Here is a 26,965-nt window from a genome sequence, read left to right on the forward strand (position 1 = left end):
GATGGTGACTTTACCATTACCAGGGATGATAAAAATAGAATAAAAGCAAAAAGTGCTGCAGAAAGTCAGCACATCTGGCAGCATCAGTGGTGAGAGAAATAGTTAATGTTTCAAGTCTAATATCATTTTTCTTTACCAAACCTGATGAGACTTGAAGAATAGGAATCACTTAGGGTGTAGGTTTGCTCAGTGAGCTGTAGGTTTGATATCCAGACGTTTCATTACCTGGCTAGGTAACATCATCAGTGGCGACCTCCAAGTGAAGCGAAGCTATTGTCTCCTGCTTTCTATTTATATGTTTGTCCTGGATGGGGTTACCATACATCAAAGAAGTCTCAGAAATGACAGCCAGACTACTAAGACCCCTTGGAATCCTAGTAGCACACAAACCCACCAACACTCTCAAACAAAAACTAACAAACTTAAAAGACCCAGTACAACCTATGGACAAACCAACATCATTTACAAAATTCCATGCAAGGACTGCCACAAACACTACGTCAGACAAACAGGAAGAAATTTAGCCACCAGGATACACGGACACCAGCTAGCCACAAAAATACACGACCCTCTCTCTCTAGTCGCCCTACACACGGATGAAAAAAACTACCATTTCAACTGGGACAACACATCTATCCTGGGACAGGCTAAGCAAAGACATGGCCAACAATTCCTAGGGGTCTGACACTCCAACCACAACACCATAAACAAACACAGATCGAGATACCATCTTTCAACCCCTCAGAAAACGAACAGGAAATGACATAATCACAAACTCCAGAAACCCCATCCAGGACAAACATATAAATAGAAAGCAGGAGACAACAGCTTCGCTTCACTTGGAGGTCACCACTGATGTTACCTAGCCAGGTAATGAAACGTCTGGATATCAAACCTACAGCTCAGTGAGCAAAGCTACACTGTAAACCTCAACCTGAGCTCCAAACCTTCACAAACATTGCAATAGGAATCATATTTGAATTTGAAACATTAACTTAGTTTCTCTTTATTTCTCTCTTCTTTCTCCCTCCTCTTAGAAGAATCACAATGGAGTGTTTTTCTGCATGGATATTGCCAGATATCTTGTGTTTCTGCAGCACTTTGTTTTCATTTGAGATTTCCAGCACCCAGAGTTTTTGCTTCTGTAAAGTTTCTCATCTTCTGTTACTGGAGATGCGGTTTCAGGCAGATCTTTTGACCACAGTGGGGAACCCCTAAGCTTAGTAGACCTTTCTCCTTTGGGGTTATTTATGGATAGAAAGCAGTACCTGTGGGCAATCCTGCCAAATTAAGAGCTGACTTGATCTGCAGCAGACCTTCACAGCTTAAATGCTGCTATATAGAAATGCAGGCAGCTTGCAAAGCTAGATTTAGAAAAATATCATCCCACTTCTCAAGCCTCTGCAAGACTGCTTTCACAGGCTGTGCCTACCTGGATAAACTGGAGATACCCACCACTGATTTTTGGATGCCTGGCCTTTGTTGCATTTCTCCGTGTTAAGTGTTCAAAGGTCATAAATGGAAGGAGGTACATTGTCTGATTCAAAGATACCTCTCACTCTTAGATGGAAAAAAAGAACAACAGATGCAAGAATTCAAATATTTAGTGAACATCATATCTGCAGATTGAAAGTGCAGCAAAAAAGTAAGAAATGAGAAATGCTATGTTTAGCAAGAAGACAGTTGCAGAACATAGAGCTCAGGGTTTCAGACAGAGAGCAACAGATGGAGTCACTGTGGTGGCATTTGTCAGGCTGAAAGTTGAATGGGTCGTGTGTTCAGAGGGGTGGTGTAAATGTCATACCGTGGCAACATTTTCAACAATCGTGGTCCATTCTGGATACTGGTGGGGGAGATGGTTTCTCAGCCATCACCACTAGTCAGCTAACTGTACAGGACAGATTGGAAAAGAGTGGGATAGCAGTAGTCTTAATGGTTTAATTAATTAGCTTACTCCCAGTACTGTGTGCCAGTGAGTAAAGAAATAGGATAAGAATTTGTGGCGAATAAGATGGTGTGGGATGGAGAGTTTCAAATTACTGGGGCATTGGGACTGGTTCTGGGATTGATTATATCCCTTACAAGCTGAACCGGCTGCACCTGAACAGACTTAAGACTAAGTTCTTTGTGGGGAGTTGTGATAATGCTGTTGGTGAGGCTTTAGACTAAATTGAATGGACATGGGAATCAGGGTGCACAAACCACTGATCGTGCTGGAATGAAGAACAGTAAGTTGATAAGTTGAGTTAGAGAATCAGAGAATAGTATTAGGGTGCACAAAGCACTGGGGGCTGTATCCCCACACAGTCCAAAGATGTGCAGGTCAAGTAAATTGCCCATCGTGTTAGATGCATTAGATTAGATTAGATTACTTACAGTGTGGAAACAGGCCCTTTGACCCAACAAATCCACACTGACCCTCCGCAGAGCAACCCTCCGAAGAGCAACCCACCTAGACCCATTCCCTTACATTTACTCCTTCACCTAACACTACGGGCAATTTAGCATGGCCAATTCACCTAACCTGCACATGTTTGGAATGTGGGAGGAAACTGGAGCACCTGGAGGAAACCCACGCAGACACGGGGAGAATGTGCAAACTCCACACAGACAGTTGCCTGAGGCGGGAACTGAACCCGGGTCTCTGGTGCTGTGAGGCAGCAGTGCTAACCACTGTGCCACCATGCCGCCCATTAGTCAGAGGGAAATGGGTCTGAGTGGATTACTCTTCGGAGGTTTGGTGTGGACTGGTTGGGCCGAAGGGCCTGTTTCCACACTGTGAGGAATCTAATCTAATAAGTTAATAGATGGAGTCCGAGTAAGGGAAAAAAGATACATTGTAATTCATATATTTTCTGTTTGTAAAAGCACGAAGTATAACATTGGAGAGTAGTCTCCAGTATTTGAGAGAGAGAATGACTTAGAATGTCCCAGAGCATTCCAAAGATTGATTTGGCCAGAACTAAAGAACAAGAATGGTGCTGTTGTGCTACATAATGTAGTCTGCATACCACCAAATAGTGTTCAGGAAGATTTGTCTTACACAAGTATGTGTCACAACCAACATACTGATGCACTCCCAAATAAAGGAAAATCTCAGAGATTCATTAAATCAGATAGTGTAGAAGAGGCCCATTGAGTTTGCACTGACACATGAGAATCACCTGATCTTCAACCTAATCCCATTTACCAGCCTTGAATGTAATGATGTGCCAAGTGCTTTAAAAGGATGTGAGGCAATTTGCTCTACCACCCTCCCAGGCAGCACGTTCCAGACTGTCACCATCCTCTGGTTAATAAAGCTTTTCCTTTCATTTCCCCCAAATCACCTGCCCCTCACCTTGAACCTGTGTCAGCTCATGACTGACCATTCAACTAAAGGAACAGCAGTTCTTTATCCACTATCGTCTAATTTTGCACATACAAATCAGATCACCCCTCAGTATTCTCTGCTCCAACGAAAGTAACCTAAACCTATCCAACCTTTCTTCATAACTTACATTTTTCTCTTCCTCTTCACTCCTTCCAATGCAATCACATCCTTCTTGAAATGTGCAGATCAGAACTACATGCAATATTCTAGCTGTGATCTCACCAAGTTCTATATACTCCTAAAATGCCTTTCATGCTTTTGTAATCTATAATTCATTTGATAAAGGGCCAGTGCACCATATACCTTTTTCACCATCCTACTAATATGCCTTCCGTTATCACGGATCTATAGGCAAACACTCCAAGGTTCCTTTTGTTACAGTGTCATGCAGTTCATTGAATACTTCCTTGTCAAGTTACTCCTATATAACATGTCTCCAAAGAAATATAACATATGTTGGGATGTTCCAAATGGAAATCAAACTAATTAACTTTCAAAACAGACCTTTAATACTGTGGGCCTCATTAATAAATTAAATCTCTAATTGAGATAACAATTCTGTTTCCACTGTTATTTGCTGTACTCTAGAATCCCTTGTTTTCAAGGTGTTTTTGACTTCGTGATTAATAATTTAGATTCCTTAGAAGTAACTGTGGACATTCTACTCCTACTGAGAGCACAGACATGGGTCATCTCTTCTTTAGGATTTCTCAACTTCGAACTCTGACCTTTATAAAATAAGCACGTTACCTTTTGAAATGGAATTAACCCATGTCTGTTTGTTTTGCATTTGTGTTTTAGACATTTACCTCTCATTCTAGTTGCTGTTTTTTTAAAAAAAGAAATTTGCAACAGTGTTCAGTTCCATTCACAACCTCCTACATAATGAAACTGCATTTACAGACATGCAGCAAGACCTGGGCAATATGTAGGCTTGGATTGATTAGTGCTGAAAATGTGTTGCTGGAAAAGCGCAGCAGGTCAGGCAGCATCCAAGGAGCAGGAGAATCAACGTTTCGGGCATGAGCCCTTCTTCAGGAATTGATTGATTGATTGGATTGATTAGTGACAAGTAATATTCGTGCCAAACAATGACCAAGGGAGAATCTAACTGACTCTCCTTAACAATACTACCATCCGCCACTGTCACTATCCAGTAAGTTGCATTTGATCAGAAAGTTAACAGGACCAGCTATATAGGTATTCTGGCTGTGTGAAAATTCAGGCTGATTGTTCTATGGCAAGAAATTCACCACCTGAGTCCCCAATGCTTGCCCATCATGTATGATGCACATGTCAATATTCTCCACTTAAATGAGTGCCACTCCAATAACAAAAACAGTTTGAAGCTAGATGGGACAAAGCTGTCTGCTTGTTTGTCACCACCTCCACCCCTTCACTATCTATGCATAATGGTAGCTTTGTGTATCATCAACAAGATGCCCTGCAGCATTTTGCTGAGACATCAATGGCAGTACCTTCAACAGCACTGTCTAGACCTGTGACCTCTAACACCTGCTATATTTCTGGCAGATGGCAATACTGAACAAGTTCAGTCCCAAAGAGAGAACTGGTTTTACAGACATATTATTTTTGCAATTTGGTCACTGGTGGTCAATCACTGAATGTATTTCAATGAGACTGCTAATGTATTTTAATAGAAGAGCATCAAACAAAATGTAAATTCTTTTTTATGCCTGTAAGATATTTTGGAAAAAATCTTATTCGGCAAAAGAAATTCAGGCCTTTTCCCCAGCCATAATCTCTACAGGCGCTCAATTCCCACTGAAGTATCACTCCTATCATGACTTTCAAATGTGCTATTTCACTTGCACATTTGCAATCTTTTCCATTTGGGCTTTAAGTACATTGGCCAGATTTGATTCTCTCTCTCTCCCTCAGATGCAAAAGTATAGGTAACCAATTGACTTTTGTCACTGAACCTTAAAAGAAACTTTGAGTCTTTCCTATCCTTTCTCCTTGGACTAAAAACAAACTGAAGACTTCTTTCCAGCCTAAAGACATCCACAAAATAAACATTTTCAGCCAAGATAGTTCTACAAAGTTCAAAACAGCCTTTTTGCTATTATGACTTCTCGTCTAAGGTAACATGCCAGTGATCAGTGCCCATCTGTTTCTGTAGATTTTAAAATCTCACCTTTATAAACATTCAGCAGATATTTCTTCGGTAGCTAATCAAATTATTTAGTTCAAGTCACAAGTTTTATTAGAAGTGATAGTTGAATTCACTAATCAAAACCAATTTTCTGAACTGTTAAAAAAGAAAACAGATCCTCTTCACAGAACTATACTAAATATCTATCTACTATTTTAATGTACTTCAGAATCCAAAATTTGAAGTGATGATATGTTGTAAATCTTTATCATGCATTTCAGCAAATTAAGGGCAACATAGTTGTGGAACTCTATCTTCAACTTCCTGTCCAAGTCATATACTTCTCTGACTTAGAACATTTTTATTGTTCCTTCACTTATCACAGTTTTAAAGTCTTAGAACCACCCACCCCTATGTGTGTACCTGCATCCCTGGTTTGCAGCAGTTCAAGGAGGTGCTTCTCCACCACCATCTCAAGGGCAATTAGTGATGGGGAATAAATGCAGACCATGCCAGCTGGGGACACATCTCAATGTTTTTTATTACAGGAAGGTGGGCAATCAAACATGTTGCCATTTTCTGTAGAAGAGACAAAGATATTGGTGAAAATTCTCTGTTCACTGGTAAGGTGACAGGATTTGATGTTGATCTGAAAGAAATCTATCCACAAAGGTCTAATGGTCTCTGTGCTGTAGACTTAACTTCTAATGTTATTTTGCATTGTCAACAGGAAATTCAAACAGCCAGCAATAGTGATGTTTAATACCATGTTACAGAAGGTGAAAAACCTATAATGTTAAGTTGAAGTTTAAAAATAATGCAATTTTTAAAAATAAAGTTGGTAAAATTGTTTACCGTATTCTTCATATCAACCATTCTTGCCATGTTAACCTTGAAGCACGTTTTTCTTAGTTGATCCATATTTTCATGTAATCTAGACTGAAACATTGCATTCAGGGCTTTCATATGTACTGTTGTTGATGGCCAGAATTACTGTTTCTGTTTGGAGTGGCTGAAGCTGGTCAACTCTATTTAATATGGAAAAATCCCTGGTGTGAAGACAAGTCTTAGAAAAATGTATCAGATTTTCTGTATCTTATGTTCCCATTGTATTTTTTTTGTTCAACAGAGGCTCAAAGTGAGTTTGAATGATGCATAGCAACTATGACATGTTGCTATGACTCACACTATACCATAGCAAACTTCAGCAAAGCAAATCATAAAAACAATTTCTCTGGCTAAGGACAATAAGTGCTGGAGTAGTTTAGCAGGTGTAGAAGTATCTGTGGAGAGAGAAACAGTTAGCATTTCAAGTCCGATTTAACTTACTATCAGAACTGGAGAGACCTTGGAGTGCAGGTTCATAGCTCCTTGAAAATGGAGTCACAGGTAGATAGGATAATGAAGAAGGCGTTTGGTATGCTTTCCTTTATTGGTCAGAGTGTTGAATACAGGAGTTGGGATGTCATGTTGCGGCTGTACAGGACATTGGTTTGGCCACTTTTGGAATATTGCGTGCAATTCTGGTGGTCTTCCTATTGGAAAGATGTTGTGAAACATGAAAGGGTTCAGAAAAGATTTACAAGGATATTGCCAGGGTTGGAGAATTTGAGCTATAGGGAAAGATTGAATAGGCTGGGGCTGTTTTCCCTGGAGCGCGTGGCTGGGGATGACCTTATAGAAGTCTATGAGATCATGAGGGGCATGGATAAGATAAATAGACAAAGTATTTTCCCTGGGGTGGGGGAGTCCAGAACTAGAGGGCATAGGTTTAGGGTGAGAGGGGAAAGATATATGAGACCTAATGGGCAACGTGTTCACGCAGAGGGTGGTACGTGTATGGAATGAGCTGCCAGAGGAAGTGGTGGAGGCTGGTACAATTGTAATATTTAAAAGGCATATGTGTGGGTATATGAATAGGAAGGGGTTGGAGGGATATGGACTGGGTGCTGGCAGGTGGGACTAGATTGGGTTGGGATATCTGGTCAGCATGGACAGATTGGACTGAAGGATCTGTTTCCGTATTGTACATCTCTATGACTCTCTCTGCAATATTTTGCTTTTATTATTGTTTTGGATAGAATTTGATAATGGGTAATTATTAAATATATCACCTGGGAATCTTGGGTATAATCAGCTCTTGTATCTCACGACTCAATTTTTAAAATTCATTTGTGGCATCGCTAGCTGGCCAACATTGATAGCCCATCCCTATTTACCCTTGAAATGGTGGTGGTGAGCTGCCTTCTTGAATCGCTGCAGTGCACTTGTGGGTTTACCCACAATGCCGGTAGGGAGAGGATTCCAGCAGTTTGACCCAACGACTGTGAAGGGATGGCGGTATATTTCCAAGTCAGGGTGGTGAGTGGCTTTGAAGGGAACTTGCAGGTGGTGGTGTTCCCAAGCACCTACTGCCCTTGTCCTTCCAAATGGAAGTGGCTGCAGGTTTGGAAGGTGCTGTCTAAGGATCTTTGGTGAATTTCTGCAGTGCCTCTTGTAGATAATACACACTGCTACTACTGCGTGCCGGTGGTGGAGGGATTGGATGTTTGTAGATGTGCCAGTCAAGCGGGTTGCTTTGTTCTGGATGGTATCAAGCTTCTTGAGTGTTGTTGCAGTTGCAATCACCATGTAAGTGGAGAGTATTCCATTACATTCCTGACTTGGACAGACTTTAGGGTGTCAGGAGGTGAGTTACTTGCCGCAGTATCCCTAGTGTCTGACCTGCTCTTGTAGCCTCTGTGTTTATGTGGTGAGTCCGGTTGAGTTTCTGGTCAATGGTAACTGAAAGGATGTTGACAACGGAGGATTCAGTGATGGTCATACTGTTGAATGTCAAGGGGCAGTGGTTAGTCATCTCTGTTAGTGGTGGTCATTGTCTGGCATTTATGTGGCGCAAATGTTACTTGCCACTTGTCAGCCCGAGCCAGGATGTTGTCCAGATCTTGTTGCATTTGAGCACAGACTGCTTCAGTATCTGAGGAATCACGTATGGTCCTGAGGACGGTGCAATCACAATTATGTTATAGAGTGCGATATATTATCAGTCAAACCCATTCAAACATGCATTGAATGTCCTGCCCTTGGCACTTTTTAATGCAAAGTTATGCAAAGTAGTACTCATAATTGCAAATACAGCTACACACAATAAGCAAAAAAAGGTCCCATTGTTTTGTTGTACCATTATGGTTACCTTTCATTGTACACTGTAATTTATGGAGTCCAGAATGCTTGTAACCAAGTTATTACTGGATTTTGGAATTTTATGGATTGTAGAATAACATTAGAAAAGCTCAACTGTTATATAAATGACTTGGATGAAGGGATTGAAGGTATGGTTGTTCAATTTGTTGATTACACAAAAATAGGCTGGAAAATAAGTAGTGAATAGGACAGAAGGTTATAAAGAGTATAGATAAGTGAGTGGGTAAAGATCTGGTAAATGGAGGGAAAATTTGAAATTGTTCATATTGTAGGAATAACCTATCTAAATCAGGAGAGATTGCAGAGCAAGGAGATGCACAAGGATCTGATGTTTTTGTATGTGAATCACAAATATTTAATATGAATTTACAGCTAGTAATTTGGAAAGATGATAGAAAGTTATTGTTTATTAGAAGGGGAATCAAATACAAAAGAAAGAGAGGTAATGTGTCATTTATATAGGACGTTGGTGAGATAACAACTAGCGTGCTTTGTAAACTATTGGTCGTTTGGAAGGAAGTAGATATGTTGGCAATAGTCCAAGGAAAGTTCATGAATATTTGAAATAGGTAGGTTGTCTTATGATTAGAGGTTGGACAAACTAGACTTGTACCCTCTGGAGTTTAGAAAGATGAGAAACAAGTTGATTAAAACATGTAAGATCTGGATGAGTCAGAGCACTATGAATGAGAAATGGATGTTTTCTCATACACTAGAATCTAGAACTAGGAGTCATTGCTTCAAAATAAGAGGTCATCATGTAAGATAGATGAGGAAAGATGTTTTCACATTGTTTTTGGAACTCCTCTTCAAAAGATGGTGGAGCAATGTCTTTGAATATTTTTGAGATGGATAGAGGTAGATACGCTCTTGATAAGTAGAGGGAGGAAGAGGTCATCAAGGGCAGGCAATAATGTGGAGTAATCTGCTTAGCAAAGGTGTATTGATCCATCAAGGGAGTGAGCAGTCTACTAATTTGTATGTTCATACATATGGTCCGGTGACAATTGTTGGAACCTGATAATTGGTGACATTTGAACTGTTGAAATAGTGAAAGATAACGTCTGACTTCTGGTAGTGGTGGTCCATAACTGACTGCTTCTTTTCTTTAACACTAGTCCTTTTACTTGGCAAATAATATTGGATATCACTGGAAATGTATAACTTGATGAGCCCAGATTATTTGAAATTGCAGTGCTTTTCTTGCATATTTTCTTTTAAATCTGTTAAACGCATTATGACTTTTAAGTTTCTGAATATTCCTACAAACTGTAGTCCACAAGTTGATGAATTTCACAATGATTGTTTACTAATACAGTACGTCTTCATAGATTTACAGTTCTTTTTATTATTGATGTGGTTACCCTTAGTGTGTGTTGTATTATGGTCAAGTAATTAATCATGTTTAATAATGAGAAAAAAGTATTTTACTGAAATTCAGCTGATGAGTTTGAGTATTTTGAACAAATTAATGAAATGTTACAAAATGTATAGATCTGCACACTAAGGGGTCCACTGTTTGAATAGACGTTTGTGCATGAATGTCTATATTTCATTTGCTCTCTTTTTATTTTCTTGCTTTCTCTACAACCATCTTGCTTAGGCTGGAGGATTTTCCAACTTCACCTACAAGTACAGTCAAACAAGAATTTCTGTATGTCAACCTAGCATGATTTCAGTTTGCATTTTTGACTTGGTGGAAACACTAACAGAACCCTTTCTAATTTAGCCCAGTATTACGTCATAAGATTATGTTAGAACAGTTCTAAGGATGTATTAATTTCCTCAAAAGAATAAATATTTTACTTTTAATTTGTGCATGTATATTTTAATGCCTACTGTTCATTTATCTTAAATAAGAAAACAGACAAATTCATGATTAATGAATAATTACAAAAGCTTTTGTGGTCTTCATAGCTTCCATAATGCTGAATTAATTAACTTGTAGCTTTGCAAATTTAAACATTTAATTTTTCTACCATGTATATTTTTGTATACTTAGAAAACCTTTGGTTTGATGCTACAGTTTACTTTTAACTGAAGACAGGAATTATTTGATTGAACTGGTGAACTTAGAAATATGTAAATCCAAAATAAATTGAATGCAGATAGTATTTAAACATCACAGGATATTGCTGTTCTCATATTTAAATGTTGTGTTTCTTTTAAATGTTTTGAATTTCCGACTTAGTTTCTGATTTTGGGTCATGAATAGTAAACTGCTTTGGTTTAGTATCATTCTATAATATTAGAAATAAATAGAATTATAGTTCAACATGAGAAATATTGACTGGAAGTCAAAGCTATGATGTATAGTTTCAGAAATCCCATTATAGAGGAAGATTCTGCAATAAATAAAGTTAGGAAGATGTAGAAACACTAGGGTACTCTGAGTTACAATTGCTCAGACTTGCTGTTTTGTTTCCTATAGCTGAGAGAAATCTTCCAAATTTTCAAATACTGTTTAAGAAAGTTTATAATGTGAATGGTAATTGATTAATTTTACTGTTCAGAAGACCAACAACAAGAGTCCAAACGTTTAAAGTTGCTAATTAATGGGGAAGTGGGAAAGAACTAATTTTCATAGAGGATGGTCAGAATGTGGAATTCTGACACATTGCCAATTTGTTGCTCAAGCAAAGTTCATTAATTTTAAAAAAGTGGTCATTGTTGAAAAGAGTAATATTGAAATATGTTGGGATAAAGCAGGAAAATTTGATTAGATTGGGTGTTTAATTTATCAATAGCTTGACGTGATAAATGAATGATCTGTTTCTGTGCTGAAGCATTTTGTTTCTTCATGTTTGACATTTTCAATATTGTTGGCAGGTGAATTTTGATGAGTTGTGTTTCTCTTTCTAGAACGGTAGTTAAATGCAGTATTGCCAAATCTCAGGCTCTTTATAGTGCCCAGAGAGGATTGAAGACGAACAACACAATGGTTATAAAAGTAGGAGCCATTAGTATCAATATCCCACAGCATCCTGCCACATTGCACAGTATGATGGTTCGCAGTTCTCATCAGCTCTCCAAGCAAATTTCTGATCTCATTCGTCAACCATCAACAAAGTAAGCATTTCACAAAGAAAACCATAAGGTTATTTTATGATTGTAAACTGATGGAGAGGTTTGGAAACCATGGCTGAAAACCAGCAGCTTCATACAAATGAGTTAAACTTAACACATATGTGAATTTATTTATATGCATCCAAAATGTAGACTTAGTTCTTCAAAGGAGCAGCGATCCCTGTCTGAATACCACTCTGCTTCTGTTTTCCTGTGCCCCAACAAAGATTTGCATTTTGGGTCAGATTTTCTGGTCTCAGCATCTTCAGAATGTTCTTCCTGCATTAGGATTAGGATAAACTCTTCATGTCCTGCTGATCATTTACACGATACAGAGACAAACTTGCTTTTTTAAGGCATCAGCTGCCTTATCCTGGTAAGTATTTTGACACACTGAAAATGTTTGTGACATGTAAGCAGTTTTGATATTTTAGTGAATGAGTTATGAGGGAATGAGTGGGTGGCTATGTAGGTACACCGGTGGGTAGCTTGACAACTGGGTTTGGTGATGGGTAGGTAAGACTGCAGCTAGTGAGGGTGCTGAGGTCAAGTTGAGTCACTAGGTAGTTGGGTCATATTGTGAGAGGTTGTCAGATTTGAGGCTAGTCAGTTTCAGTCAGGGAGTTGGTGGGCAGGTCAGGAGGAAGAGGGTGGCAGTATGGAGAGTGCAGTGCCAGTGTATGACTGACAAATGGATAAGTTGCAGATTTTCCAAGGAATTAAGTTAGGATTTTTCTGTCTGACATTTCCTGGGTAACTATTCAGTTAGTAACTCAGAGTCAAAAACTTTCTTAGAAAGCCTTGGGGAACAAGAGTGTTAACAAGGGGAACAAGGTTGAATCTTTGCAGGCAATTCTCAGTGAGTTTGTGTTTCCACAGGGTTCCAAAGTGCATCTTAGGTTGTTTGTCCCATCTCTTTGATCTGGAGACCCAAAGATAATAGGCTATTCCTTTCTGAAAGAGTTCTAGCTAATTTTGAATTAATCAATATAAACTGCTTGCACGCTCTCCCTTGGACCCTGTTCCATAGATTGACCTTTTGCTGAATGAAATATTGTTCCTGCAGATTGGATTTTAAATTTAATTGCCCAGCACCAGGGCCAGGGAAGAAAATAATGGACTCTGGTGCTTCTCCCTTTTACAGGCCCCTTACTCCACCTGTCTATATTGTGCAACCAACTCTGCTTTAGATTAGATTAAGATTAGATTCCCTCCAGTATGGAAACAGGCCCTTCGACCTAACAAGTCCACACCAACCCACCGAAGCGTAACCCCCGAGATTCATTTCACTACGTTTACCCTGGACTAATGCACCTAACACTATGAGCAATTTAGCATGGCCAATTCACCTAACCTGCACATCTTTTGGAGTGTGGGAGGAAACCCACGCAGACACGGGGAGAATGTGCAAACTCCCACACAGACAGTCGCCCGAGGCTGGAATCGAACCTGGGTCCCTGGCACTGTGAGGCAGCAATGCTAATCACTGAGCCACCGTGCCACCCCTTCTTAGGTAATACTAATTGTTTTTTTTTTTGAGGGCTCTTGAAACTTTCTTGAGGGCTGCTTCATAATTTTCAGATGCCACTTTTTGGTTTCTGGAGCTCTTTTTTACATTCTGACTAACTTATTTATTAGCTAATGCAGTCACATAACAGCAATTCCTCCTATACTTGAGTTAACATTAGATATTTGGACTCGAACAGAATCAGAGGAACTAATCAATTTCCTTAATTATCAACCCTCGATAAAGTCAAAGCGTGTTAATGCTTCAAAAGGTAAGCATTAACTTCCTACACAAAACAGTATTTAAATTGGTTCAAGACCACAGGCAACAGAAGTTTGGTTTTTCAAAATAACTAACAGTTCTACACAAAAAAAGCGATCTCCCTGAACATATTCTGAAGACTAATTGATTGATTAAGTCACAGTTAGTGTTTCCTTCGCGTTTCTAAAAACCTGGAACATTTTAACCAGGCAGTTGCTGCACTATTTATAACATCTTAAATTCAAGTCTGTAAGTGAGATCTAACAGTTGGAAGTGTTGATCTCAGTAGCATCTACTGCATTTCATCCCAAACAGTAGCTCCTGATTTTATGCACCATTAAGATAGAAATCCCACATTTAATGTCAAATTATCCAGGTACCCTTGTTATTGAGTATTCTGTTGTTGACAATTTTAAAATGGTTCCCTCTCCTTTCCAACTTCCTGTGTCCCCACCTTGCCATTGTCCCCTCTCAATCAGCTTCCTCCCTTTCATCCCAATACAGCTTTCTTCCTGGTCCCTCACTTTTTTTTAAACTTCTTCCCCCAACCAATCGAGACTCCTACTTCACCCAGTCGCTTGACACTGCTTCCTTCCCCTCAATCCTTTGTAACCTCCTCATTACCCCATCATAACCACTTGCAGTTTCCTCATTACCCTAGCACTTTCTGTCTCCTCAATTCCTCACCCCGTGCAACCTTCTTATTGCCTCCCACCATTCGCAGTCTCCTCCTTTATTCTGCCGTCTCATGGAGTCTCCTCCTTCCCCTGCACATCCAGTTCTTCCATCTTCTTCCTATACCCCCACACCCTTGCAGTTTCCTACTTTCCTCACCTTATCCCTACTGCTTCCTGGCAGATTTACGAATAGCACACAGGATAGAGAAAAACCTGAGATTGGAGGAGCAACCCCTCAGAATCTCTCTATTTCGCATATGGGGATGATCTCATTCTGGTCATGGAATGGAGCAATTCTGCCCAAGCCCAGCACAATTGAACAACGGAGCCCAGTGATTTAGCGCTATGTGCAACACTCTGTACTTGGCCATGCTCAGCATAGGTTGTATCATCTGTAGTTCAAGTTCAGGAATATAACAGCTTGGCATGATACACAATGTCCAATTTACCAACATCCTAAAAACATGAATCGTGACACTTTTTTCCAACGTTATAATCAATCTCTTCATTTATTCTACAACAGACCAAAGGTCAAAGTCATCTTTTTCTCTTGAGTTTGTTTTATTTACCAGATGTATGTAAACTTTCTGAAATATATTCATGTTATTTTTAGGAAAGAGTTGATTTAATTTGAATGAGACAGCACTCAGTGGCCCTTGCTATCTCCTATGGGAACTTGTTTCAAGATTTCCCAGTTTCACATTCCTTTCTTGTAAATTACTTTTGAATTTGCTGCTTGCAGTTCTATACAAAAAAAAAGTGGATTGTCTTGATTTACGTTATCTAGTTCCTTTCAAATCATTAAAAAAAACGCAAATCTATCACCTCCCAACTTTCTCTTTTCCACTGATAATTTTCCCAGTTCTTTTATTTTGCTCATTGTATTTCAATACCTTTATCTCCTCAATGTTATAGGTTGTTCTCAGTAGCTGTGATTTCCATTGTTGGCCTGTGGGAAATCGAACTGAATATAGAATTCCAAAGGCAGTCACATCAATAATCTATAGATAGCAAGGTTGCCTCACTATTTGGATCGATATTGTTCTTTTCATAATAGCAACATCTGAATTATGTACTCAATGTCTGTCGAGCACAATTGTGCTAACATCAATTTATAATTAATCAAAATCTACAAATCTTACATTTCCCATATACAGTTGACTCTTCTGAGATTTTTTGTTTTATTGACATAGAACAGTATAGCACAGTAACAGGCCCTTCAGCCCACCATGTCTGCACCAACACAATACCATTCTAAACTAATCCTTTCTGCCTGCATGTGGTCCGTACCTCTCTAACACTTGTTATGTGTTTGTCTAAATGCCTCTGAAACATTACTGTTGTATCTGCTTTTACCACCTTCCCAGGCAACGCATTCCAGGCATGTGCCATCCTTTGTGGGAAAAAAACTTGCGTTGAACATCTTAAAACTTTCCTTCTCTCACCTGGGTTTGGGAGGATTGGTATGGACTTGATGGGCTGAATGGCCTACTTCCACACTATAAGGATTCTATGATTCATCTTAAAACCATGGCCCCTTGTATTTGACATTTCCTTCTGAGGAAAATGATACCAACTATCCCCCCTATCGCTCCCTCTCGTGATTTTACTACTTTCGTGGTGCTTCTTGGCTCTGATACTCTAGCAAAAGCAATCCAAGTTTGTCCAACCTTATTGTACAAACCCTTATAGCTAATACCAATCCAATCAACATCTTGGTTACCTCCTTTGTAGGCTCTCTGCAAACTTCCTGCGGTGTCGTGACCAGAACTGCACACAGTCCTCAATGTGGTCCAACTAAAGGGGTTATACAGCCGCAACATGCCTTGCCAACTCATATACTCGTTGCCCAACTGATGAAGGCAGGCATGCTGTCTGCTTTCTTTACTACCTACCCACTTGCGTTGCCACTTTCAGGGAGCTGTGGACTTTCATCCCAAGAATTTTAAGTGCTCCTAAAAATCCTGCCACTTACTGTGCATTTTCCTCTTGCATTTGACCCACCAAAATGCATCACCTCATACCTGTTCAGATAAAACACCACCTACCATTTCTCTGCCTAACTTTTCAACTGATCTATATCTATTTGACAACCGTCCTCACTATCCACAGCTCAACCAATTTTCGTGTCATCAGAAAACTTACTAGTCAGACCATCCACACTTTTATCCAGATATATGTTGTAGGCAGCAGAAGTCCCAGTACTGTTCCTTGTGGAGCACCTTTGATCACAGACCTCCAGTCAGCAAACCACTCCATCCACAGTTACCTTCTGTTTTCCGTGAGCAAGCCAATTTTGTGTCCAATTTATCAACTCACAGTGGACCCCATTTGATTTAATCTTTTGCATCAGCCAAATATGAATGACCTTGTCAAATGCATGTAAAACATTTTTCGTTTATCTACGCTGAAATCCGTTTGCCAGCTAGGCATCCAGTTTCCCATGGTATTTAAATCTTCCTGTAGCTTCCCTGTTCTGCCTTTTGTGCATTTGTTTCTGTCATCTTCAAATTTAGCTTCTGTTCTTGTGGAAATATTTTGAAGATATGTTTATCACTGAAGTTATAAAGCTAGACAGTCAAAGCTATGATTTGTGCCATGGGACGTTGTTCAAGTTGTAGACATTTCTTTGACATAACAAAATAGACCTGAGTGTTGATCAAAACTATCACCTTGATAAACTGTGTCGATGCTTTGTCTTTTCCTCCTTCCATTTAATTATTATTGTTTGTTAACCATTTCAAAATGGTAAACAAATAACTTTTTATTTGGTTACTTCCTGAACAAAATCAAGAAGGAAAAAATCTATTTAGAACACACATTCCCATGGCATGTTTTATCAAGTTTGTGCTCTCGTATGCACACAGGAAAATAAGATCGTTCCACAGAAACAGTTGGCTAAAGTTGTGTGCTAAAACGCCACAGAAAATAGAAAGAGCAGAAAATATTTATTTTGCCGTGCAGTTATCACAGTTGTTTCTGAACAGTGCCAAGCAGGGAAAATCTATTTAGGACCCACATTTGGGATAGCATGTACTATTAAAGTTTGTGCACTTGCGCAATCACAGCAGAAAAGGATCTTTCCACAGGCACCTTTGGCTAAAGTTGTATGCTGAAACATCATATAATGTAAAAGGAATAGAAAATATATATTTTGTCATACATTAATCACAATACTAACTGATGGCCAAAATTTTTTTAAAAGCTGCAGATAAAAGTCATATGACTGTGACCACCATTGAATTTCTAGATAATATTTGTTGAGGCTTTTGTGGCCATAATGGCTGATCAGATGAGAGAGAGAAGAACTGTTTCCAGTCTGAAAGCCTTAATAGTAATTTTTTGAATTTGCATCTGAAGTGTAAGAAAATGGTGCAACATTCTTCCAACTATTTTCTGAAGTAAAATTACCCTACGTATAATAACAATGATCCACTGGTTCGTATATAATTTTGATCACTTAAGGTCAGAATTTGAAAACTTGCTTAAATGGTTTCACAATGATACTGATAGTGTAGAAAGAATCAATATGTGAATAGCAATTCAAAAATAATTCTTCTATATTAGTCTATTTTAGCAGTCACTTCTGTTCAAGAACAAAATCATTAAATGTTAATATTTAGACAATATTCAAGTATAATTTTCTTTTTGTGTAGTGTACCGATGACAAAGGACGATCTCTCCACTCCACAAACATGTGAGAAACCTGTTTCAAGTGTCAATCAAACACCTGTTGAAACAAATGAATTTCCTCAGCTGCCAGAAGGTTTGGAAAAGAAGCCAATTGTACTTAAATTTAGTGCCTTATTGGATGGAATTACCATTGGTGCAGCACTACTGCCATCTCTCAAAGCAGAGTACAAAATGGGCAGAATGAAAAGTCATGGAATGACAGGTACTAGTGTGTAAATTAGCACAAAGTGAATGGCTACAGTCACTGTGAACTATGAAAATTGTTAAAGTTTTGCATTAAATAAATGGGAATCCTAAATCGGTTTGATTTTTTAACTTAATTTTGTAAAATTTATCCAGATTCTTGGCACTGGCATAAATGAATGCTGACATGTTCAGTAATTATAAATGTACAAGTTCTGATTTCAAAATTTTGCTTTAAGGGGCTATTTTTGATTTCATTTACTTCAACATGGCTGTATATTTATTCATTATCTTTTTGTTGCTTGAGAATGGTTGAAATGTAAAGCTGTATGAGCTGAGGAATGAAGGAAATGTATGAAAAGGTTTGTGATTACCAAGACAATTGGAATGAAGGTGGTCCTTGTTGCTCTCTGATAAGAAAATTGTTGTCTAAATGGTGTGCCATAGATTCCATGTATTTATCAGGGAGAGTTTGTTACAAGTTGTGGTGGATGATGTTTGAAGAATTCTGTTGTTAAATGTGCTCTTCCAATCATTAGGAGCCCAAACTAGATTCACATTTGAGCTGCCCAATCACAAGCTACGTTTCCAGTCCAAAGTGACACCTGTTGATATGGCAGCGTTACCTCCGTCAGCCAGCCTTAACCTACCACAGGTCACCATGTCCGGAGAATACATCATGGAGGAACATGAGAGTTACCCAGACAAATCCTGGAATGGAGATGAGTTTCCATTGAAACAAGGCAATTATCTGCAGGGGAACTATTTACGCTGTGTTGCTGAGGTACAGTAGAAGTCGGCAAATACAGCTGATACCAGATTAGTAAACTGCATGGAGAATTAGAAAAAAAAATAATTTTAATGGTTTTCCTGTTTTTCGTAGGTTGGTTCTTTTGAGCACAACTTGACAACAGATCTTTTGAATCAATTGGTCTTTTTGCAGAAAGTTTTCATGAAGGAGGTTAATGAAGTTATTCAGAAAGTTTCTGGTATGTTTTAAAAAAAATTTTCAATTTGAAATTAGCTTTGAAAACAATTTGACTTGCTGCTCATGAAGATGTTCTCATCCTTTTGAATATAATCATAAAAGGTCTGTATTTTTTTTCCTCTGTTAAGAACCTTGAGACATTCTGGCTGTTTTAAAAGCAGGATGTAAGGGCATGTTGTTTGCCATGAATATTATGAAAGTTCCAAAATTAGTGTTTTTAATTTGGCCTTTAAGGGGAAATGAATTCAGGCATTTAAACTATTTTGTTATTTTCTGTTTCCTTTTAATTTCTGTGTTGTCCTTATCAGATGACTAAGAACTGGATAATTAACTGACATTGATGATTTTTAAAAAATTATTTTTATGAATTACACCAAAACTCACTGGGAAATAGTCTTGAGATATTTGCTCTGTGCTATTGTGCTTTAATAGTCTTTGTTTAACTCTGTCTTTTTAAATCACAGCTGATTCAAAGTCAAATATAATACTGCAAAACTATTTAGTAATGCTTGATCCAGGGCAGGTAATTGTTTTAAAGATATTTGCACTGCTATTGCAGTGGATGGCTCAATTACCCAGCACAGTGGAGTCATATGGGGAAGCAAGCAGCACTAGTTAACATGTTGAGTTACTGAAAGATGGGATCTATTCATGAATATTCCTTTAGCCATGGCTTTCTCTTCCATGATTTCATCAGCCCATCAGCCGTACCTTGAATTAGTATATTTGAAATGAAAACTTTGTTTCACGTGCATCCCTTTATAAGCAATGTTAAAAATTAACATTTAGAAAGCATAGTTATAAAATGTGTTTATTTGCAGGAGGGGAGCAACCTATCCCACTATGGAATGAACATGATACATTAATGGATGGAGAAAAGCCAAAAATTCTGTTGTATTCTTTGAATCTGCAATTTAAGGTAATAACTTTAATTACAATAAAATTCAGAGAAAGTCATGGAAGCTATTATGTGATAACGAGTTTTGCGAAGATTTGTAGCGCTGGTTGAGGTTCTGGATGTAGGTTTGCTCGCTGAGCAATGAACCTTCTAGCTAAGCGAGCAAACCCACATCCAGAACCTTCACCTACAACCTATTATGTAACCACTTTGCAATCCTTTTGAAAATATATCACCTTCTGTAAGTAAATTTCAATTAATTAATTAATTCATTCATTCATTCTTTTAACACATTCGTATTGGGCTGGATAGCAAGAATTAGAAGACTTAGCTTGACCCGCCTGCTTCAGTTGGCAGTGCACAGTGTGCTTGGATTTTCATCATGTGGGGGTGAGGGATGCAAGTGCAGGCAACAGTCATGCCAGCTGGAAAAGAGTTTAGAGGCAGTAATGGGCTAATGGATGCTGGTGTGAATTGCTTAAAAGGTTTGGCTTGGGAAACCTCCAGCCCATGCTTTGGCATTTCCAAGCCCATTCAGCCACTGTAGAGAATCAGTGAAGCCTTAGTAACAATGACTAGTGACTCAGCCCAGACATTGATTAGAAATAACTGAGCAACAGGGTAAGCATTGCTTTGTTGTCAGCTCAGGCATTCTGATCTCTTCTGCCAATTGCATTTTGTTTATTTACACAAGGTAGAGGTTTCAAGTGTATACAGTTTCTGCTGTTGATATTTTCAGTGGCTTAGGTGATTGACAATATTATTGTCCTGTGGTGAAGACTTTCTTTTAAGAAAATGGAAAGATAAGAATTACTTTTTTAAAAACTAATTACAGTTGCTATAGTTTTCTAAATAGTGGGTGACCAGGCACAAAGGTGTAGTAGCTGGGTATGGGAGAATATGAGAACCATGCAAAATGGGTAGGTGGCTTGTCATGGAGTTTGAGGGGCAATGCGGTATTGGGTAGAAAAACGTACTTTGGCATGGGAGCATGGATAAGATCTTTTGAACGTTGATGCAACAGAATCTGTAACATATGTAGCCATGCATCCCAAAGACTAGTGAATCGTGAATTAGTATGTCCTTGCGGCTGTTTGCAATAAGCTAAGTACTGACCATACACTACCAACCAACACCTGCAAAACTCAAAACATGGTATCCAACATAAGATGTGATTTTGTAATTGACAAGGATTTAGTGAACACCCAAATGTGCTTAGAATTACACTAGTAACCAGTTTAGGGTTGTCACTCAGATTCCGAGTTTAATATATTTGCATTTGCATTTTCTGGAAGATAGATTATTATGCAGAGCTTTGTTCTTTATAAAAAACAATTTATGAACTTTGTACCTGTTACAACTCAATGAAACAGAGCCATTCTTTTCTACCTTTGTCAGAGATGTTGTTGGAGCTAATAGCCTTTGTCGTATCCTGTGCCCTCGCCTGTTTTCTTGATTTCTGTTTTGTATTCTTTCATGGATGTGGCCGTTGCTGACTACACTCGCATTTATTGCCTATTTCTAATTCCTGAGGGGGCATTTTGCTGTGGGTGTGGAGTCACGTGTAGGGCAGACTAGGTAAGGAAGCCGGATTTCCTTTCCTGAAGGACATTAGTGAACCAGATGGGTTTTATGACAGTTGATAGGCCTGTTTTTTTTTATCTCCAGATGTTTATTAAATACAGATTTTATTAACTGCTGTGCTGGGATTCAAAACATGTTTCCCAGAACCTAGCGTTCTGAATTACTAGTCCAGTACCATTAGCACTATGCCACTGCCTTTCTACTTGGAGTGCATCAAATTGTTTGAAGAATGCCATCTGTAATGCTGAGGAACTCAGGAGGAAGCTGTTGTGGATCGGCATTTTTAGCTGAAGACAGATACAAATGCTTCAGCCTTGTCTTTACATTAAATGCTGGACTTCCCCATATTTGCAGATGGGAGACATATCTTAGAACCACCACCTCCTGTTATTAGTTAGTTGTTATTACTTGTCCATCATTGATCACAACTGGATGCAGCAGGACTGCAGAGTTTAGACCTGATCCTTTGGTTCTGGGGTCACTTTGTCCTGAATATGGCCTTATTCATTTCTGGAGTGAAAAGGAAACATGCTTGTGAAGGCAGCAGCTCCAAGCTGTAAGTGATTTGAAATCTTGTCTTTGTTGTGGAAAATGAATCCATATAAAGATGTTGGGTCAAAAACTTGAGAGAGTACAGTATAATGGTACTTAATAACTTTTTTTGGAATATTTAACAAATCAGGCTTTCATAATGAGCCTTTCATTTTAATAACCAATGTGTAAGTGTAATGTTAGCTTCTTCAAAAATTTCTCTCTGACTCCTTAGAGTAGCACATAGCATTTTGTGATCGTATCAGGGTCTCCACTAGACTCTTTTGCAAGTCCCAAATCCCAGTTGGACTCCATATCAGCTTTTTCAATATTTTTCAACTTGAATTTACATGGTAAAAAGCAGTGATTAGTAGAATATTTACTAGGTACTGGAAATAATATTCTGTGATGCATCTAGTTTGTTTCTTGAGCTGCTTCTTGTTGAAAAATATATATGCTGCATTGCTTTTTGATTGATTTTGCATTTTTGGAGTTATAGAGCAAATACTTTAATTGATGTTGCATGTAAAGGTGAATTTATGACCTGCATATTCCATTTCGATCAAACTTTGGCAGTGTTAAAATTCATCAAGAAAGTATTTAAGCCAATACTATAAATTTAAATAAATGAAAATTGAGAGCCAGAAAATGGCAACTATGTTGTGAATTCTAAAATCTGTGTGTACTGTGTTCATTTCTTATTTAGGGCATCCAGGTTACAGCAACTACCCCTTCAATGAGAGCTGTAAGACTAGAGACTGGATTAATTGAACTGGAACTTTCAAATCGCATCCAAACGAAAGCTCAGCCTGGTGCAGGTCGTAACAGCAGCTATCTGAAATTGTTTGGTAAATGTCAGGTTGACTTGAACCTGGCATTAGGACAGATTGTCAAGCATCAGGTATATTTTACCACATTCAGAATGTTAACTGTATTACAATATATTGCATTATATTATAGTGCAAATGTATTGACATTAGAAAATAAATTGTTTTGATCATGAATCGTGAACATATAAAATGTATTATTCCGCCCATCCTTTTTTTAAAACTATAAAGGTTTTCTAAATTGCTTAATTCTTTACACTTATTCTTGAAACGTGGACATCACAGTCTTATTTATTACCATCAGTAATTTGGCCTGAGAAGGTGGTAGGATTTGCATGCAGATGTTAATCCCGTGATATTAGTTATGGGTGAAAGGTCTTTAAAGAATACTTTCTTCAAATGATATTCATGAGCTCTTTGGGTTTATATACATTTCAGAAATAGTGAGGATTGCAGATGCTGGAGAAGTCAGAGTCGATTTGGTTCGAGAAATGGAATAGGCCATCAGCAGGTCAAAGTACTGCAAAACCAACAGATCAGATGAAGGGATAAACCTGAAACATTGACTGTCTTGCTCCTCAGAAGCTGCATGACCTGTTGTGCATTATATACATTTATTTTCATTTTTTTGTTTGTTGTTGATAAATAATAAAACATAGTGGCATTTCAGCCTGCTGCCAGCACACAAAATGCCAGAATTATTGAGGTCAGTTTCAAAACATCTTGATTGGCATTCATTGCAACCCTGAATATTTACTCTTTCCATCACTAACCCAGCATATTTGCAATATGTACCATCTGCGCAATATTCAGCATTTCTCCAGGCTTCTTGGACAGCATCCACCGAATTCTTGAACTCCAGCATTGAGGATAACAAAAAGAGCAATTGTATGGGAGCACTGAATTCTTATTTGAAAACAAAATTGCCATTCCTTCATTGTCGCTCAGTCAAAATCCAAGAATTACCTAGCCAAAACTACTATGGGTGCGCATTCATTACAAACTGCAGTGGTTTAAGAAGGTTTTTCACTACATCATCTTAAAATTAATTGGGGATCAAAAAAAAAACTGCTGGTCTTGCCAACAGCATCTATAGCCCATGACTGAATGTGGGGGAAGCTTATGTAAACCAGTTGGTCCTCCACTCCATTGCAATTTAAAGGAATATTGGGTGCAGCATGACTACATAATCATGGTTACTGCATTTGGAAAAAAATTAAAATGCGGTTCTCCACAAAATGGTGAAAAAAGGTCAAAATACAATTGAGCATAATTGATTTACGTTTTACAGCAATTATAATTGTTATTCAACAACCTAATTCAGAGGTTAAATAATATTCTACTAGACTATATCTAATAGCAGAAAGCTACTTCAGTAGTCTTCAGTTGCTAATATTATTACACATGGTCACCTCAGGCAGCATATTCCACAACTCTCCATTGCTTGTCTATCCAGTCTCTTAGCTTTTAATACCCACACAATTTTGAAATTATGTAAAATGTTTAATTAGCATTCATTTTATCTGTACCCTTTTGAATCTTTGATTTTTCACACATTGCAATCTTCTATCTGATGCATATATTCTTTGCTTTGCTCATCTCTGCTTATAACCTTGGTGTCGGTATATTAATTTACCCCTTTGCACACATACTGGTATTCCCACTATGCATTGATAAAATGAACTATGCACATGCAGTGAGCCTATACCAATTCATTAATACCTCTACTCCTTTTAATTATTTAAGATTTATTTTGCTTTGCTTTGACTCTGCTGGTGAAATCAATGAACTAATCAGTGAATGGTCTGATTAGTTTTTTTTTGATCTTGCACTTCTTCCCCTTTCCTATTCTTGTGACCTTACATGTGTTCATTTTAAATGTGTCATTTGACAGTTTGTTTAGTTGCCTTTTTGTATTTTATCTCCTGTCATTTCTAATCCTTTTTTCTTTCACCCTTTGAAGAATATTTAATTTTATCATGTTGAGAAATCATTGAGAAACAAAATGATCCCCATATTAATACCCACTGTACCTCTTTAATTAAGTTTTCTCTATTCTGATGTTCAACAACACTTCTATATTCATGTGATATGTCGTCTCCTCTGACTGAGTAGATTTCTGGTCTGCTGCAAGAGGAACTCCCTACCTCATAGCTTCTGAAATTTAGGGCTTCTCTTTTCTATGATACCATGTCAAAAATCTAGCTGAAGTTAAATATGTGGCTGTGCAATATTACTCAAATTCATTTTGCCACAAGATCAATTATCTTTTGAAGTTCAACAGCTTGATCTTCCTCCTATAAAATTGTTCTTAGCATTGTTACTTATGTGTTTCTTGTTCTCCATGTTACCTTTTCATGTTTATTTTCTACAGATTTATAGGTTTACTAGCCTATAAATCTTAAAATCACCTTTTGCCCCTTCTTAGAAGCTGGCAGCAGGATTACCCTTGATCAGACTCCAATATCAGGCAGACTTTTCCCAAAAAATCTTCACTTACTGTGGCTGGAAATGCCAGTTGGCAACACACATGGTCAACTGCTGGAATTCTTCCATGCAAAGGGAAGTTCATTAACAACCTAATTACTGATATTGTCGTCCTGAGCAGGATGACTGCCTTCACCTGAGAGCTGCCAGCCCAATTTGGCACCATTTTTCTTTACCTTAGTGTAATGTATTGTGATACAAATGTGTATTTCATCTCCATCTAATTTCTAAGTTTCATGAACTTCACATTTTTCAATTTATCTTCAATAAAAAGTTATTTATTTATTATTTCTCTCAATGCAAAGCAGTGCATATTGTAAATTAATTCTTCAATCAACAGCATTGTAGTATTGAAACAAAAACAGAAATTCTGGAGAAACTCAGCAGGTCTGGCAGTATTTGTGAATGGAAAGAGTTAACGTTTTAAGGCCAGTGACCCTTCTTTGAGTCAGGAAGCATCCACAGTTCTTTGTTATTGGAGACTCCGTGGCATTTGTAAGACCATTGATTTTTCTTTTAGGATCAAAAGTCTTACATCAGCTAAGCTTTTCTTTTAAATTATTGAGTGGAAATGTTGAAGGTTAAGTTAGTCTATTCACTTGTGGTTTTATCCCCATTGTACTCGAGCACCCAACATTCTTCTGCCTTCATATGTTCTAGTTTAATAATTTTCATTATGTCTTACTTTGTTTGCCCTCGGTTTAATTTTTTTTACCACAGTCTTGATTATTGAAGATGTTTTATTCCTATTGCTTATGTCCTACTTTAGGTCTATGAAGAAGCTGGTTCAGATTTTCATCAAGTAGCATATTTCAAAACACGGATTGGATTGAGGAATGCGCTTCAAGAAGAGATCAGTGGTGCTTTTGATAGGGAAGCTGTTCTCATCACACTTAGTCGACCAATAATATATGCACAACCTGTGGCTTTTGACAGAGGTATGCTTTTTCAGTCAATAGAAATATAACCAACTTCTGTTACCCAATGCCAAAACCCACTGACCTAACCAAGCAAGCTAGCTCAACCAAACTCTTCCTCAGTGCTGCCGCACTCTCCGGGATCCTTCTCTGGGTGTCACAATTGCCAGATTGTCCAGCAATTTCAGTTGTGTGGAATTCTGAAACCTTTGTCAATCCCCATATCTCTCCAATTGGTGATTTCACACTCAAGGGTTTTTGAGCCATTGCCATCAAATTCCAGCTTCTGTTCTTCTATACTTTCAGACACTGCATGAATTATTCAGTGCCATCAGATTTTGTGTTGGCATTCCACCACACAGTTCTGGCAGAGGTTTTACTTTCCGCTGCTGCAAAAGCAGCAAACATCAAACCCTACAATATTTAAAGATCCATCAGTGAGATGAAATTTGCCACTGAGTCAATTTTACTCTGTTAGTAAGCTTCTTTCCTCCAAAGTGTTGCTGAAACTCATTATCTCTATCCTAATTCTGTTGAACATTAGCATTCCTCTAACTAAGCATAGTAAGCCTCAGTTTCTCGCTATCCTGAAACCTACAACTTGTGCATTCAAGGCTTTAAAAAAAGATATGGTATAGAATATGTCACAATAA

At 38.2% G+C, this 26,965-nt stretch overlaps 1 protein-coding gene across 5 annotated transcripts in view; it reads left to right on the plus strand.

The window, feature by feature from the left end:
• Positions 1-26,965, plus strand: part of kiaa1109 (KIAA1109 ortholog) — a 407,563-nt gene that overhangs the window by 271,955 nt on the left and 108,643 nt on the right. For all 5 annotated transcript variants that reach the window (XM_060851682.1, XM_060851684.1, XM_060851685.1 and 2 more), the window contains exons 49-55: positions 11,556-11,762; positions 17,861-18,099; positions 18,620-18,864; positions 18,964-19,069; positions 19,890-19,987; positions 22,788-22,982; positions 26,165-26,333. In XM_060851682.1, coding sequence (XP_060707665.1) covers positions 11,556-11,762; positions 17,861-18,099; positions 18,620-18,864; positions 18,964-19,069; positions 19,890-19,987; positions 22,788-22,982; positions 26,165-26,333 — 1,259 coding nt within the window. The remainder of the gene's footprint in view (positions 1-11,555; positions 11,763-17,860; positions 18,100-18,619; positions 18,865-18,963; positions 19,070-19,889; positions 19,988-22,787; positions 22,983-26,164; positions 26,334-26,965) is intronic.

The sequence above is a fragment of the Hemiscyllium ocellatum genome, chromosome 36, assembly GCF_020745735.1.
Source record: "Hemiscyllium ocellatum isolate sHemOce1 chromosome 36, sHemOce1.pat.X.cur, whole genome shotgun sequence".
NCBI lineage: Eukaryota > Metazoa > Chordata > Chondrichthyes > Orectolobiformes > Hemiscylliidae > Hemiscyllium > Hemiscyllium ocellatum.